Source organism: Salvia miltiorrhiza, chromosome 1 (assembly GCF_028751815.1).
Source record: "Salvia miltiorrhiza cultivar Shanhuang (shh) chromosome 1, IMPLAD_Smil_shh, whole genome shotgun sequence".
Taxonomy (NCBI): domain Eukaryota; kingdom Viridiplantae; phylum Streptophyta; class Magnoliopsida; order Lamiales; family Lamiaceae; genus Salvia; species Salvia miltiorrhiza.
In genome coordinates this window covers 35,470,195-35,484,966 of record NC_080387.1, presented here as the reverse complement: position 1 = coordinate 35,484,966, position 14,772 = coordinate 35,470,195, and the positions used below count along the sequence as shown (strand labels likewise).

The 14,772-nt window shown below is 32.7% G+C and overlaps 1 protein-coding gene across 2 annotated transcripts; it reads left to right on the top strand.

Annotated features, from left to right (window-relative positions):
• Positions 1 to 8,505: 8,505 nt before the first annotated feature.
• On the top strand, positions 8,506 to 14,335 carry LOC131022595 (putative axial regulator YABBY 2). Of its 2 annotated transcripts, none has more exons than XM_057952116.1 (6): positions 8,506 to 9,212; positions 11,110 to 11,229; positions 11,783 to 11,912; positions 12,909 to 12,957; positions 13,077 to 13,152; positions 13,821 to 14,335. In XM_057952116.1, exons 1-6 carry the CDS (start codon positions 9,144 to 9,146, stop codon positions 13,932 to 13,934), a joined length of 558 nt encoding a protein of 185 aa, XP_057808099.1. In that variant the 5' UTR covers positions 8,506 to 9,143; the 3' UTR covers positions 13,935 to 14,335. The 2 variants fall into 2 exon arrangements, with proteins under 2 accessions (XP_057808099.1, XP_057808092.1); XM_057952109.1 differs by having other exon boundaries at positions 11,777 to 11,912.
• Positions 14,336 to 14,772: the final 437 nt, after the last annotated feature.

The window sequence follows — 14,772 nt, the reverse complement described above, 5'->3', positions numbered from 1 at the left end:
CAAAAACAAAATCGTAAAATTTGACATTTAACAATTAAGGCAAAAAATTACCTACTTCTTCCTTTTGATCCATGGAGTATTTCGACGAACAACAAGTGGATATGAAATACAGAAAGACGAAGCACAATAAACCCTACAAAATGTAGTTACCAAATTCGTCGAACCGAGTAATTAATCGCCATTGAGGAGGAAGTTGCGAATTTTCAGGGATCTTAAGAAACAAATATCCCGAGTTTTGAGAGAGAGGTGGAAGGTCGATAAACAATGTGCAAGGATGTTCTATGCAAGTGGTCGACCATTTAACTTTGCAAAGTCTCCATTTTTCATTGATTATTCAAGGACTTTAATTAATAGCAATTTGTCAGGCTATACTCCACCAACATACAATAGAATAAGAACAAAACTTCTTGGATGGATGGTCAGATCGACAGAGGAGGTCGTTGATCAATTTGATGGTTGCATCTGCCGGAGGAGTCATGTTTCTTATAACTATTGATGCAAGTGGCATAATCAAGGATGGCGAATATGTGAGTAGCGTGTTTGAAGAAGCAATCAAAAAGGTTGGAGAGTCAAATGTGGTGAGTACAAGTGGATTTCTAATTTGGTTAGTGATGTCCAGATCATTCGAAATTTTGTTGTTAATCATATCATGGCATTAGCTATTTTTAATAGTTATTATCCGGTTAAAAACGGGTGTCATATGTATCTACGACACTGATTTTTAATCGATGTTTATTGGCATTTTTTTTGTGACCCCTATAACACCACCATCTACGACACCATACATATAAATTTGATTATAACATCAGTTAAAATTGGTGACTATTGACGATATTTTCAACAAATATGTCCATCCATCAAAATTATTGATTTGTTAATGTTTCGCAATTTCGCAAAATATTTAATTTCTCAATGAAACATCTCTCTCTCTCTCTCTCTCTATATATATATATATATATATATATATATATATATATATATATATGGTGTGGTTCTAGAGAGACTACATTATTTGTGAGAACGTGAGAACCATCAAATCTAATGCATCCACTGTAAAAATTAATGCATTCATTGTTAAAACTAATGTACTAAAAAAAAAAAATTGCTCCCTTCAAGATTCGAACCCAGGATCTGCATTCATCCAACAAGATGATGCATCCACCGTAGATCTTGATGATCGAATGGCTGAAAATGGTTCTCCATTCTTCTTTTATTTAGTGGTTCTTTTTTGAACCTCTCCCTATATATATATAAGGGTTAGTTCCACTATAACATTTTGGTCGGACACCGACGAACTTTTCGCCAGTGTCCGACAAAATTTCATTGGTACAGTTGTTCACCGATGAAACATCAACGGTGAAATAAATTCAGCATTCGCATAGTCCGTAAATTATTTACCGACATAATGGGTGGTCGTCGGTGAGTTACCGACGTTGTTACAGACGATTCTTCCGTCGAAGAACATTCCGACAACGGCGGCGTCGTATGCATCTTCCGACGACTATATCGACTTCTACATTGTTGTCTCCTTGATTTGGTCCATTCATTTTACAAGATCGGATGGTTACCAAAAATAAGGGGAAAAATTCGAACAAAATTTAAGAAAATCGGATGGTTGAAAAATAATTACTGAAATGGTAAAAGGGTAAGTTTTAAAAGATTAAAATAATAAACCTTATTTTGACTCCTACATTGTCGGCTCCTTTTCTTCTTCCCCAATACCCTATTCATCAACGGCACACGATTGACACCTTTAACCCATGATTCTTTTAAATATTCAACAGATTTTGAGAATAGGGTTGGGGTGCTTTCGATTTTTTTTTAATCATAATATCGCTAATTTTTATTTTTTTAAAACAAACACCCGGAAGGTGAGAGGTTAGGCAGACCCTCAATTTGTAAATAAACATCAACCAATATCCCATACATGACGATGCCAAAAGTGACAGTATTGCATACTTGATGATGCCCAAAAGTGACAACGCCCAGAGAAATCAACAAGGATAAAAGAAAATCAAACGAACTAAAAACATACATGGATATATTCCAAAACTGTCTACATCTAGAAAATAAAGAAAACATCATCAAACAAGAGACAAACTAAAACGGACTAGTTATCATCATGAAACCTAAATCTAAAGTTAGGATAACCAAAGCCAGAAAATATTGTGGATCATGCTTCCTCCTCGCCATGTAGTCAGCAGGTTGGTTTTTCTCGCGGTGGATGTGAGTAAAATGAATCCATTGATGCTGGATAAGCTGTCGAATCCAGGCAATAGTATGTTGAACACTAGCATGGCCATGATGCCTAACGAAGATGATTAAAACAATCACCTCAGCACCATCTCAATCCAAATAAGAGCTGAGAAATCAATAGTCAACCTAAGACCCTCAAGTAGAGTAGATAACTCGACCTCAAAACTGAAAGTGGCATCATAGGGGATATAAAAAGCAACAAGGAGAGCTCTTGTATGATCTCGAATCACGCCTCCACCGGCACCACACTGCGTCTAAGAATCATAATATCCATATATGTTCAGTTTCAACTATGGGGAATCTGGGGGATTCCATCACACCATATTGGAGCGAAGAATTCTCCACACAGCTGGAGCTGAGGTTTTTCTAATAGGTTCTTTTTTATACTAGTTCCGGTGAATTCGTGTTCAGCGTCAATTTTTTCAAAGAAATCACTTCAAAATCTCTATCAGTCGAATCTGACCAGGTAAGCATATTGTTTGTTTTGGGGTTTACTCATGTAAGGTTTTGTAATTTTTCGATTACATATAAATTTTTGACATATATGCATTGAACAAATCAATTCTAGGGTTTTAAAATTTTTCTTCGATGCTTTATACTTTTTTAATATATCATCCCACTCCTCTCGACTGTTCGATGGTCCCCCATTGGATGTGTGGACAGATTATTTTTTGTCAGTTTCTGCACACATTACTTTTGTTATGTGTGTATCCTTGTCGGATGGGTAAGTACGAAGAGTTAGTTTGGGTTTTAGCGCATCATATTTTCCAATTCATATAATCCTTAAACTACTGTTGACTTGTTCGTTCTTAAAATATCATATTTGTTCAGTTCTATTTGAAATGTCTGTTTTGTTAATGCTTTACTTTTTATAGGTTAAGGGCAACATGCATCCTGCAGCAGGGAAGTAGCTAATACATGCAATCAAGACTAAGTCAGGGGTAAAAGTAGCTTGATTATGCTAGGAAGAAATCAGTGAAATAGTTCGATGTGGTTGTATGATATTATTATAATTCTAGTAGGTTGATGGAAGTTCGAAAATAGTTAGTGGGGTGAAACGTTTAGCATTACAAGCCATTGACACAAACGTGGTTTTTGTAATATTTATGGATGTGGCTTGATGCATTGGCTTGTTTTGACATTGTTTTGTAATCTATGTATTTGGATGTGGTATTGTATTAATATGTTTGAATTAATCTATGTAATTTTATTATTATATTATTCATGATTTTTGAAGATTGTTAGATCAATAAGACGTGATGAGAAAACACTGAAGAAGCGCTTGTTCATGCGAACTATAAAATTTCATTCGCTATGTTCAATATGAAATATGCACTAAAAAATCATTGAAAATGCTTATAAGAAGTTGGGGGGTTTATACAATGTACTTAGAGATAGAAAAGATGTATGTATACTATTTTGTGATATTTCGTATGATGTGAATAAAGCATAATTTTTATTATATTTTTATTGATGTGATCTACTCGTACGTAGTGATGAACATTTATTCTCATTCATGGACATATAAGTAAGGCGTATGGAAAATCTATGTTGCTTGGACTTGGGTGCGGGTGTCGTCGTGTCGAACACGGGTGCGGGGATATATGTCGGACTCTTAATTTTTCTAAACTTAGGATACGTGGACACGGATAAAAAGGATCCGAAATCAGAACACGGGTGTGGGGATATGTTTGATATATAATAGATAATTCTTCAGTAGACAATAAAAAAATATTTTATAGATAATAATTTGCAAGAAAATACAAAAATACATCAAAATAAGGAGCTTTATTAGGTGATAGTCCTTCTAAATCTCTAAATCTGGATCAAACTACAAAATAACTCTCTAAATCTGGATTATCAAGTGATAGTCCTTCTAGCTCAACAATTGCATTCTCTTCCAAAATAGTTTTATCAACACCTATAAAATTCAAGATAAAAAATTATAAATTAACCCAAACAATAAAGACTTAAAATTAAAAATTACATATCCAAGTCCCAATACTTTGTTTTTCCTTCTTTATAATCATTTTCCTTTCGTGACAACAATCATAAATTGTAGTGCACGAACACAAGACCGTCAGCCCTACTTGGTGCCAATTGGTTCATTTTAATATTTTGGATATAAGAGTGTGTGCTCCAACTTCGTTCACAACATGATGAAGAGGCTGGTTGTGCTAGTAGCTTAAAAGCTAAACTCTGTAGGAGAGGTATCGATGCACCATGATTTGCCCACCACGACACCGAATCTTCATAGAATCGTGCATCAATCACATGTGGCTCATTGAAATAGCCACACCCGGTATAAAACGCCCCAAATTCGGAATAAGCTTTTCGCAAATTACTTACATTGGGAAATAACTTTTTAAGAGACTTATTTATATTCATTGATACCTCGTTGTCCTCATGAGGCGCAATCCGTGGAATTCCATTATTTTCACTTTGAAGCCACGATTCATGATAATATTTTGGAACCAAAGAATGTGTCATGCAATGCAATGGCGTATTACTTTCATTTCATCTACTTTCCAACACTTGGTGGACAACATAAAAAAAATCTGATGGACCAGAAATCAAATCCTTTTGTTCATGTTCAAAAACAATCTTCTTCAGATTTTCAATCATGGTATCCCACATATCATATATCAAATGCAAGACCGAAAACTTTTCTTAACATATCAAATGCACTATTGACTTCCCTAAGTCTTTTAGTCATAATAATACTAGATGCAAATCTAGTTTCAGCCAATTCTCAATAAAGTTAGGTGTCGTATGTATCACTATAAAATCAGTTTTTAATCAGTGTCGTAGGTATTTTAAAAGCGGTGTTATAGGTACTTACGAAACCGGTTCAATAAGTACAATTGATATAAGTTTTTATTCCTATTTTTAGCCCTACGATAATAATTTTTTAATAAAATTAAATTTAATTAACAACATAAATAATACACAACATATGTCAAAAACATGCATTATCATAATCAACATTCATTACAATAATCTAGAACGTCATGAAACAAGTTTCAAACATGAACTAACAACTTTAAAATATAACAAAGTTTCAAAATTCGACTTTCAACAAGTTCTTTAACAACTATAGATGACATTTCTTCACTTTGTATCCAAGCTAGTATCCATCATATAGCCTGCAAAATTCAAGTCAATAACAATAATTAATACAATACCATTATCTTTTAAATGAAAACAACTCCCAGCATAAAAGACAAAGAAACATCATTTCATTCCACTTTAATTATCATCCACCATTAATTAAACATATAAAATACATGAAAGTTCATTCATTTACCTATAAAATATAATCAAATATAATCTTGTACAAAGTCAGTCCATTCCTTACGCACTTCATCAATGTCCACAAGAGTAGCTTCCTTTATTGAACTATAAAGTATAATAAATATACATCGTAAGAAGTATAACCAACCGCCAAATACTTTCAATAAGCTTCAAATATAACAATTACCAATGATTGCAGCGAACTATATAATCTTCTTAAAATAATCACACTCAATAATATCCCTCATGTATCTCATCATACAAAAACCACACTGGAAACCATCAGGTTGTTTAGGACCCTACATTTGAATTTAATTGTCAATCCCTATAGTTTATTGCTTCTTTAATTTTCACCTTGTTACATACCTTAGCTAGTAACCATCCAAATATCTTTCTTCTTTTAAAAGAAGGAAATTTCCTCTGCATCTTGACATTGAACAATTTAACGCCCTTTATATATGAGAGGTAAATAGTTTACATTAAGGAATAACGAAATATTGTAAACTACATTTAATTAATAACCAAAAGTAAAGAGAAGTAATCTTACAATTGAACAACTTGTTTCCAAGAACCATCACGATGACCAAGATGAAGGGGATCCGATCCAACACACCAATCTCTTCATTGTAAGGGTCGATGGCCGTAAGAATCCAATGCTCACTATATGCAAACTCTCACACAAAATAATAAGTTCATCCAAGTATCCATTTCGTAAAATATAATTAACTTTTTACTTACCCCAAATTAATTGGAACTAATTAAGACAATTTGATTGGGTAATGTATCAACAAGTCTATTTGTTAGTTCTTGTGCTCTTCGTTCCATTCGTTCAACGACCGATTCTTGTTATTTTTAGTGGATGCTATATACCCTATGTTCGTGGGATCAACAAGTATAAATTTGTCCACCTTATTTGACATTTGCATTTTTTTGAATTAAAAACTATACATGAGATAAGGTTAATTAATAAAAATTAATAGATATTATGAACATATTATAAATGTAAGTGATCTTTACATATAATACGTATATATACATATGATATGTAAAGTCACTAAAATGCTCGTTCATTAAAATTAGAGGTGGTCTTGGGTACACTTGGGTGTACCGTACAACTGAGTTGCACCTTCACTTAGATTTTGATCCGTACCTTGATTTGAACCCATCACCTAACCCAAATCATATAAATAACACTATTTTGGATACGAGTCAACCTGATTGTACGGTACACCTGAGTGTACCCAAGATTTTGTGTTAAAATTATTGACCTGTTCAACGTTTCATAATTTCACAAAATATTTAATGAAACCTAACTATGTATATAAACCCACAAACAACAATAGTTCCTTTCGTTCACTCACAAGTAACAGATAAAGTCATTAGACTCATGTTTGAACAATTAATCAATTTGATTAAATAAATAAAACCTAATTATTCCGAATATTTTAGGTAAGTTAAGTCTAAGACATTACAAGTCAAAATTTTGTGCAAACACATCACGTGCTGTCAAATCTATACAATTCTTTGCAGTTGCGTCTCATCTGTCATGTCTGCACATTTCTTTGCTATTTGACACATTATGGTACAATTTAAATGCTGGTTTTCATAAAGTTGATATCGTCTTTTGTTCTTAAAAGTCAACACCACACAAATTAACTCCACTTTCATTATTTTAGTATTTTAATTAGGAAATAAGTGTTACGTATATATCATTTATCAACTATTTGTGTTTTTTTTTTCCTTTCTTAAATTTAATTTAATGTTGTTGTTTTTTTTTTTTTACTTGGACAAGCGATCATTATCACCAACTATAAGAAAAATGATGGGACAAAAGACATTCATATTGTATGTGAGGTTCGGTTAATTCTCCTTTAAGTTAGCGTCAGAATCTCAAATTTTGCTATTTTGGGAAAATCTCATTTGGTAATTCTTAGATCTAAATTATAGTTTTTTATTTAAGTTGTGCATTTATTTGTGATATTATAAGGAATACAATGGAATAACAATGACACATGTAGAATACGAACACTTTTCAACAAAAATACAAAATTTAGAAGAAACACGTAAAAATAATGAATGAACATCTTATAAAACACGAAAAATGTTACAGGTCTAAAACAAATGACACTTCTAAAAGCAATCAAAATCCTTAAATAAATTACTAATACGACCGAAGAAGGCCTAAACGATAGGATGGAGCTTCAAACCCCATCCATCTCATATATATGTGCATGGTTCTTCCTCGTTTCATCATTTCGATTACTTACAAAAATATATTATAATAGCAATTTTCGAGTTCGGTACGAAAAAGTTATGAGCATTTCTATTTTTATTTACAATTGATCTTTGCCCGTAACCATCAAATACTCATATATTAACCATTTATTCCATATCAAATAATTCTTGAAACGAATAAAGATTAAAACTTAATTACTTACTGGTATGATATGTCGGAGGACAGACTCTGACATATCATAAAGCTCGTATCTTAAACAAAATTCACATTTTTTAGTCACTCTCTCGATAGCTTATCAATTACTATCTAATTGTAAACAAAGAGGAGTTGGAACTATGAATTTGTGTCATTAGATGCCTTGTCCTTGTCAAAAATGTAAATGATGCTAATTGATTGTTGATTTAACGAGACTAACAATATTTGATTGAAGATATTCTCTAATATAAATTTTTATTTTGCTATTTCTAACCATAATTAGCCATACCAACATACTAAATATGTATAATCAATCAATCGAAATATGAATATAGAATCTCAAGCAAAAAAAATGACCCTTGGCTTTTGTATCTTCAAGAATTAGGGCTTCACAAAATGAGTGATCACTATTTTCTTGTTGACAAAATATGAGTCAATTGTTACAAACTCTAATCCCTATACATTCCGACGATGCATTAATATCTCGCCCCCCTCGTCCGCTGCAAACATGATGCAGCAATATAAATACCAAAAACCACATCACTCCCACCCACTCATTCTCTCAATCATAATACCCCCTACAACCCCCCCCCCCCCCCCCCCCCTCCCCCTCTAAAATTCTACTTCTCTCGCTCTCTCTCCCCAAAACATCTTTCCATAAATAAAAAACCATCCTTTTCTTTTCACAAAACCCATTACAAAATACCACTAAAATTTCGTACTCCCACTTCACACACACACACACACACACACACACACACTCTCTCTCTCTCTCTCTCTCTCTCTCACCCTATCTGACCCAATACCGACCTGACCAGTCCCATCTCTCTCTCCTCATCTAATATTCATTCAGTTTTCTACACTCATTTCTTGCCCTCTCCTCTCCTACTACCATACAAATACATACACATTAATTATATCTCACTTAAATATACTCACAGTCAGTTACACATATATAAATACACACCCCCTCTCCCTCCCTCCCTCTCTCTCTCTCTCTCTCTCTCTCTCTCTCTCTCTCAGGCTGGATTAATTATTCCCCAGTTCTTGATCTTTCAGCTTGGTGCTTTCCACCTTAATTGCTCAGAGAATTAACTTTTTCTCTTTATATTTCGAGTGAAAGAAAAAAACTCCATCTTCTCCGGCGATCGATCCGGCTAAGATGTCAATGGAATTGACCGCCGAGCCTGTTTGTTATGTTAACTGCAACTACTGCAACACCATTTTGGCGGTATATATTTTTCTTTCGATTTATTTAACTTAATTTGCATGTAGCTAGCTTAATTTAATTTCCATCAAGAAATCAAATTTTCACTAGTGTGAGTGAATATTCAAGCTCAAGAAAAATAGGGTTGCCGGAAAAGTGCACCTTTTTCTTTTTTCTGAAAGACCCAGTTTTTAGATGTTTTTTTGTTGTAAGTTTTTAGTGTATTGTTACTTAATCAAGAATAAAGATTCAATTTTTATTTGAAGAAGACGCCATCATATCACTGAAAAAATGCAGGTTGAGAATTGTGGGTTCAGTGAGTTTTGTTGGCTGTTGTCCTTTTACCTATATATGGTATGGTATTTTATGTTGATTCTTACTGCCAAAAAATAATAAAATAATTTCTGTCAAGAAAACTGTCGGATGAATTTTTGTGTCAAGAAAGCTAACCAATTATTACCAGTTGATATTTTATGCATCATGAGTATGTATTTTGCCCAAAGGTTTGATTTTTCCCTTTATTTTTGGGGTTGAAGAAGCAAGGATTTGAATTCCCAGAAACCCAGAAAGAAAACTACTTTTTTTTCCTGCACTCATCACAATAAAGAACCCTATTGTAAATGTTTGTACGTTTTTAAATACTAAATCAATATGGAACCCTATGATCTTGTGGGTTCTAGGGTTCTTTGAATATCGAATTTAATTACTGATGATGCAGTTTCGTCCTTTAATATCATTAAACACCACAATTTATGACTCATCTAATTTCTCCTGAAACTCTTTTTCTTTACTTGGCTCGTACATTAGCCCACTAAATATACTGCATACGCCTTGACTGGGTGTGGGGATCGAAATGGGTGCTTCTGTTCACACCCAGTCTTTTTTTTTCCTCAACTAATTTTTATTATTTGATCATATATATATTTGTGTTTTTGTGATGTTTGATTAATTTTTAGTCGATATGCCAAAATAAAATCATGACACAGAAAGTGCTTCCCTTTTCTTTTCTTCATATTTTTTTTTATCAAAACGTGTTAATTAACAAGCTTTTTCTTCTTTACTTTTTTTCCAAAAAAATTGTTTTGTTTTGGAAGATATAAATGTAACATTAACTTGGCTTTATTTTACAGTCTGTAAAAAAAGAAGAAGCAAGTAATTGACAAATGTATAGGATTCAATTGATGATGCTTCCTCTTCGTTTTGATGAATTCCGTTCCAGTCACGTAGTTTTCCTCTCTCTCTCTAAAACGCACACACCCACAGAGTCACTGATGCTGTCAGTGTTGCAGAAAAGTCAGAACCACTGAAGGAAAGAGAGAGAGAGAGATTTATGATAAAGGGCTTCTTTAATTATTATATCTCTTGTGGTTATTGTCCATATATGAATGCTGTGATTCTTTTGCAATTTGCAGAATTGCAGGCCCATATATTTCAAGAATTCCCCCTCAAATTTACACATTCTGATAGCTACATTGACAAACCTTCCTCATCCAAATATATATCATCAAAATTCACCCAAAGAGAAAGATGATTAATTATATTAAAAAAAAAACCTTCCCATCCAAATATATATCATCAAAATTACACATTCTGATAGCTACATTAACAAACCTTCCCCATCCAAAAAGAAAGATGCAAAATTAAAATCTACTTATTTTTCTCAACCATTTGGTGAAATGTAGCTTAATTTTGTTAATTTCATCTCCCATTTATTGTGTCATTGCTTTTCTGCGCTCTAAGCCCTACATTTCTCTGCCATGAGATTTCTTCTCTGCTCTCTTTTAGGCGATATATATTGATTGTCTTCTTGTGTAAATTAAAACACACAGCAGAAGGGTTTTGCTGTGTCTAGGGTTTGGTTTCATCAAGATTGAATTTTTTTAATGGGTTTTTATATAATCTGATAGATATTGAAATGCAGGTAAATGTTCCATTTGGGAGCATGTTCACTATTGTGACTGTGAGATGTGGGCATTGCTCAAATTTGCTTCCAGTCAATATGGGAGCTTTGCTTCAGTCTGTTCACCTCCAAGATTTCCAGGTCTGTGTGTATGTATGTGAAAACATGAAAGTATGTATACATATACATACGAGAGTGTATCTGTGCATTATAATTTGGAAGGATATTTGTGTTTTAGCTAGAAGATGATGATCTCAAAATGCATATAGATTTTTATTCAAGTATATGTGTGTGTGAAACATTATGTATATATATATATATATATGTATACATGCGTGTGTGTGTGTGTGTGTGTGTGTGTGAGAGAGAGAGAGAGAGAGAGATAGTTGGAGTACCATTCTCCTTTTTCTGTCACCAAGAATTTGGAAGTGAATTTGGAAGTACATTTGTGTTGTAGATGATGATATATGAAGTTAAAGAATTTAACTTCATTCAAATATGTAAGTAACTTTTGATGAGGTGTGTTGTGTGTTTTATGTGACAATGTACTCATTTGCTATATAAAATAGCTTATAGTAGAAGAAAAGTAAGCAGAGAATTTGAGGGATCTAACTACCTTCATTTTAATTTATAGTTTGATTTGATTAGTTTTTTTATGACCAATTGATCTGACGGTTTTGTGTTAAAGCTCCAGAAACAACAATCCTTGGCGGCGGCCGGCATCGACGCCGCCACCACTAGAGACAACGGCTCGTCTTCAAATCGCAATAGATACGCTTCCCTTCAAGTTGACACTGAACAACCTAAGATGGCTCCAATACGCCGTAAGTTTATTAATTCCACTCTTTTAATTAAGGAAACATAATCAAAATCCAGCTCTCTTGATTGTCTGAAGTGGTACATTAATTAAGAAAAGAGGCATAGCATATATATAGTTTCTTGAGTGGTGCTGGTGCACAGCCACAGCAAATTATACTAGTATCTTTTAAGGGCCACTTTGTCCTAAAGTAAAATTGGTGAATGCTAGAGAGAGAGAGAGAGAGAGAGAGAGAGAGAGAGAGAGAGAGAGAGCTGACATATTTTCTTGATTCATATATGACCTGTTGTGATTGTGACATAACATTTACATACAACTCATCATCTGCAAAGAGGAGCAGCCTCAAACACACACATAGGCCTGGTACTTTTATAAATCAGGCATTACCTCTTTATTCATAAGATATAAACCACCCCACCACTAATCAATGCCATACATATATATAGAGAGACAAAAGTGTTCAAATAAAAACTTATTATAGTCCTCACAATTGTCAAAACACACTAAATATGTATAAAATAAGTTCAATACGATAACATTATACATTAAATGCATTATCGTATCGTAGTGCAGTTACTTTATACGTCTATTGCAATGCTCATAATAAGAAGTTTTTATACCCGGAATCTCAACATGATAAGCATAACTTTTCTAGCTACGACATTTGATCTCTCTTATGCTCTCAGTCATGGAGGTCTAAACATGATATATATATAGTCGAAATAATTAAATATATATACTAGATAATGATTATTGGGTTTCGATTATATATTTGTATATTTTTTTCGTGACATTTTGATATGTTACTAGAGAAATGTATAGTGAAATATAATATACTAGTCAGTCTAGCTTGGTGCGTTCTCTCTATATATATATATAGGTGTGTGACATCTTGGTATAGTTGGATTAAATCAAATTGGCAATAGTTTTGATCACTCCTATAAATACTTCAATTTTTTGCTTAATTATCCCATACATTTCTTCACAATTTTGTTGCTTACAGCCCCGGAGAAAAGACAACGCGTTCCATCAGCGTACAATCGTTTCATAAAGTAAGTAACATCATCTTATTTTTCCTCATCATTAATATATAGTGACGAGGAAAAATATATATGCATGTATGCACATTATACGATGAATTATGAAAAATGTTTATCTTTTGTGCTCTCAGAGAGGAGATTCAGAGGATAAAAGCAAGCAATCCTGAGATTAGCCATCGTGAAGCCTTTAGCACAGCAGCGAAGAACGTAAGTTACATAAAAATATAGTCATATTTTACAATTGCTTCACATTCAAGAGATAAAACTAACATCATATTATGATATAATTTAGGAGATGGATTAAGAAAATTGACCTAAAAAAACAGTTCCAAGTGGGATTTTAGAGGGCTAGATGATGCATCATATAATTTATCTTAGAGCTCAAGAAATTAATTAAATCCTCAATTTATTTTATTTTATTTTATTTTATTTTGTTGCAATTAATGTGTAGTTAGATGATGATGAAAAAATATTCATGCACAAGAATATGCCTTATATATAGTCAACCAAAATAAATACACATTAAACTTTGAAGTCTAGAGGTTGCCACTGTTGTTTGTTAATAATTCTTGAAATTTCCCTACGAAAAAAGGGAATATTTTATATGAATGTTGGATTGCACACTTATTAAATAGCGGCCGCGGATAATTATTAACCAAATTCTTGCCTTCTATATTTCCTTGAAATTACTTCACATGCTAAAGTTCTAATGCATACATCTTTCTAATATGCAATTGTGCAGGTAACATGCACTGATTAATCTAGTTGACATGAATTTATTGCACATATAATCGGAATACAAATATAAAAATAGGAGAAATTAATACTAATTAATTAATTATGGTGATTTTTGGTATTGTGACGTATATCTGCAGTGGGCACATTTTCCTCATATTCATTTCGGATTAAAGATGGAAGGCAACAAACAAGCAAAGCTGGATCATCCAGTTGCCGGAGAAGCCACGGCTCAAAAATCTCTTGGTTTTTAGTAAGATTAATTTTGCAAAATAAGGTTAAAAGATATGCATATTTCCATCCCAAAAAGTATGAAGATTTTGGCCGTTCGATCCCTCTATATATATACTATAAATCATAAGAATTATTTTATAATTCATAAAAATAACTCAAAATTTGTATGAGGGGTCCTACACCATATATCTTCAACTCGAGGGTTGCAAAGATGCAAATTTTTATTTTCCCTGAAAAATAAATTTAGTAGGAGAATTTTCAGAGATTTGAAGCCAAACATGATAATATAAATATATGTATATGTCTAAGCATCTACGTGTGATTATTGCCGTTGTTAACTGTTTTTGATTTATGTGATTGAATTCTTGAATTCATATGTATGTTCATTTGTGTATGTATATAGATATGTTTTACTTTGCAACTTACTCGAGCATTTTTATCTCACTAATTTCCTTGTATTTATATAGTTTTTTTTTTTCATACGAATTTCTAAAATTTGCACTACAAAATGGGCCTTGATATGTTAATATATAGGATATAATACAATTCACGAAAATCGGTGCAATTAATATTAGAACATCTAATTCTTTTTTCTTTTTGCAGTCACTATGAGTTTTTAGTTCGAGATTAATGTTCTACTCCATAAGATAACATTTGTGGAAGAACATATATAGCTTAGTTACAAAAAAAAAGGCTTCAATAATTTTATAAATCCAATCGCAATACAACAGCACAAAGCGGCTGTAAATATACACTGATAAACAAAATAAAACTTTTAACAATCATTTAAAAAGAAAAAGAAATAAAAAGTTGCAATGGATATAAAATAATCAAGGGTTATTGGCGTTAAAATACATC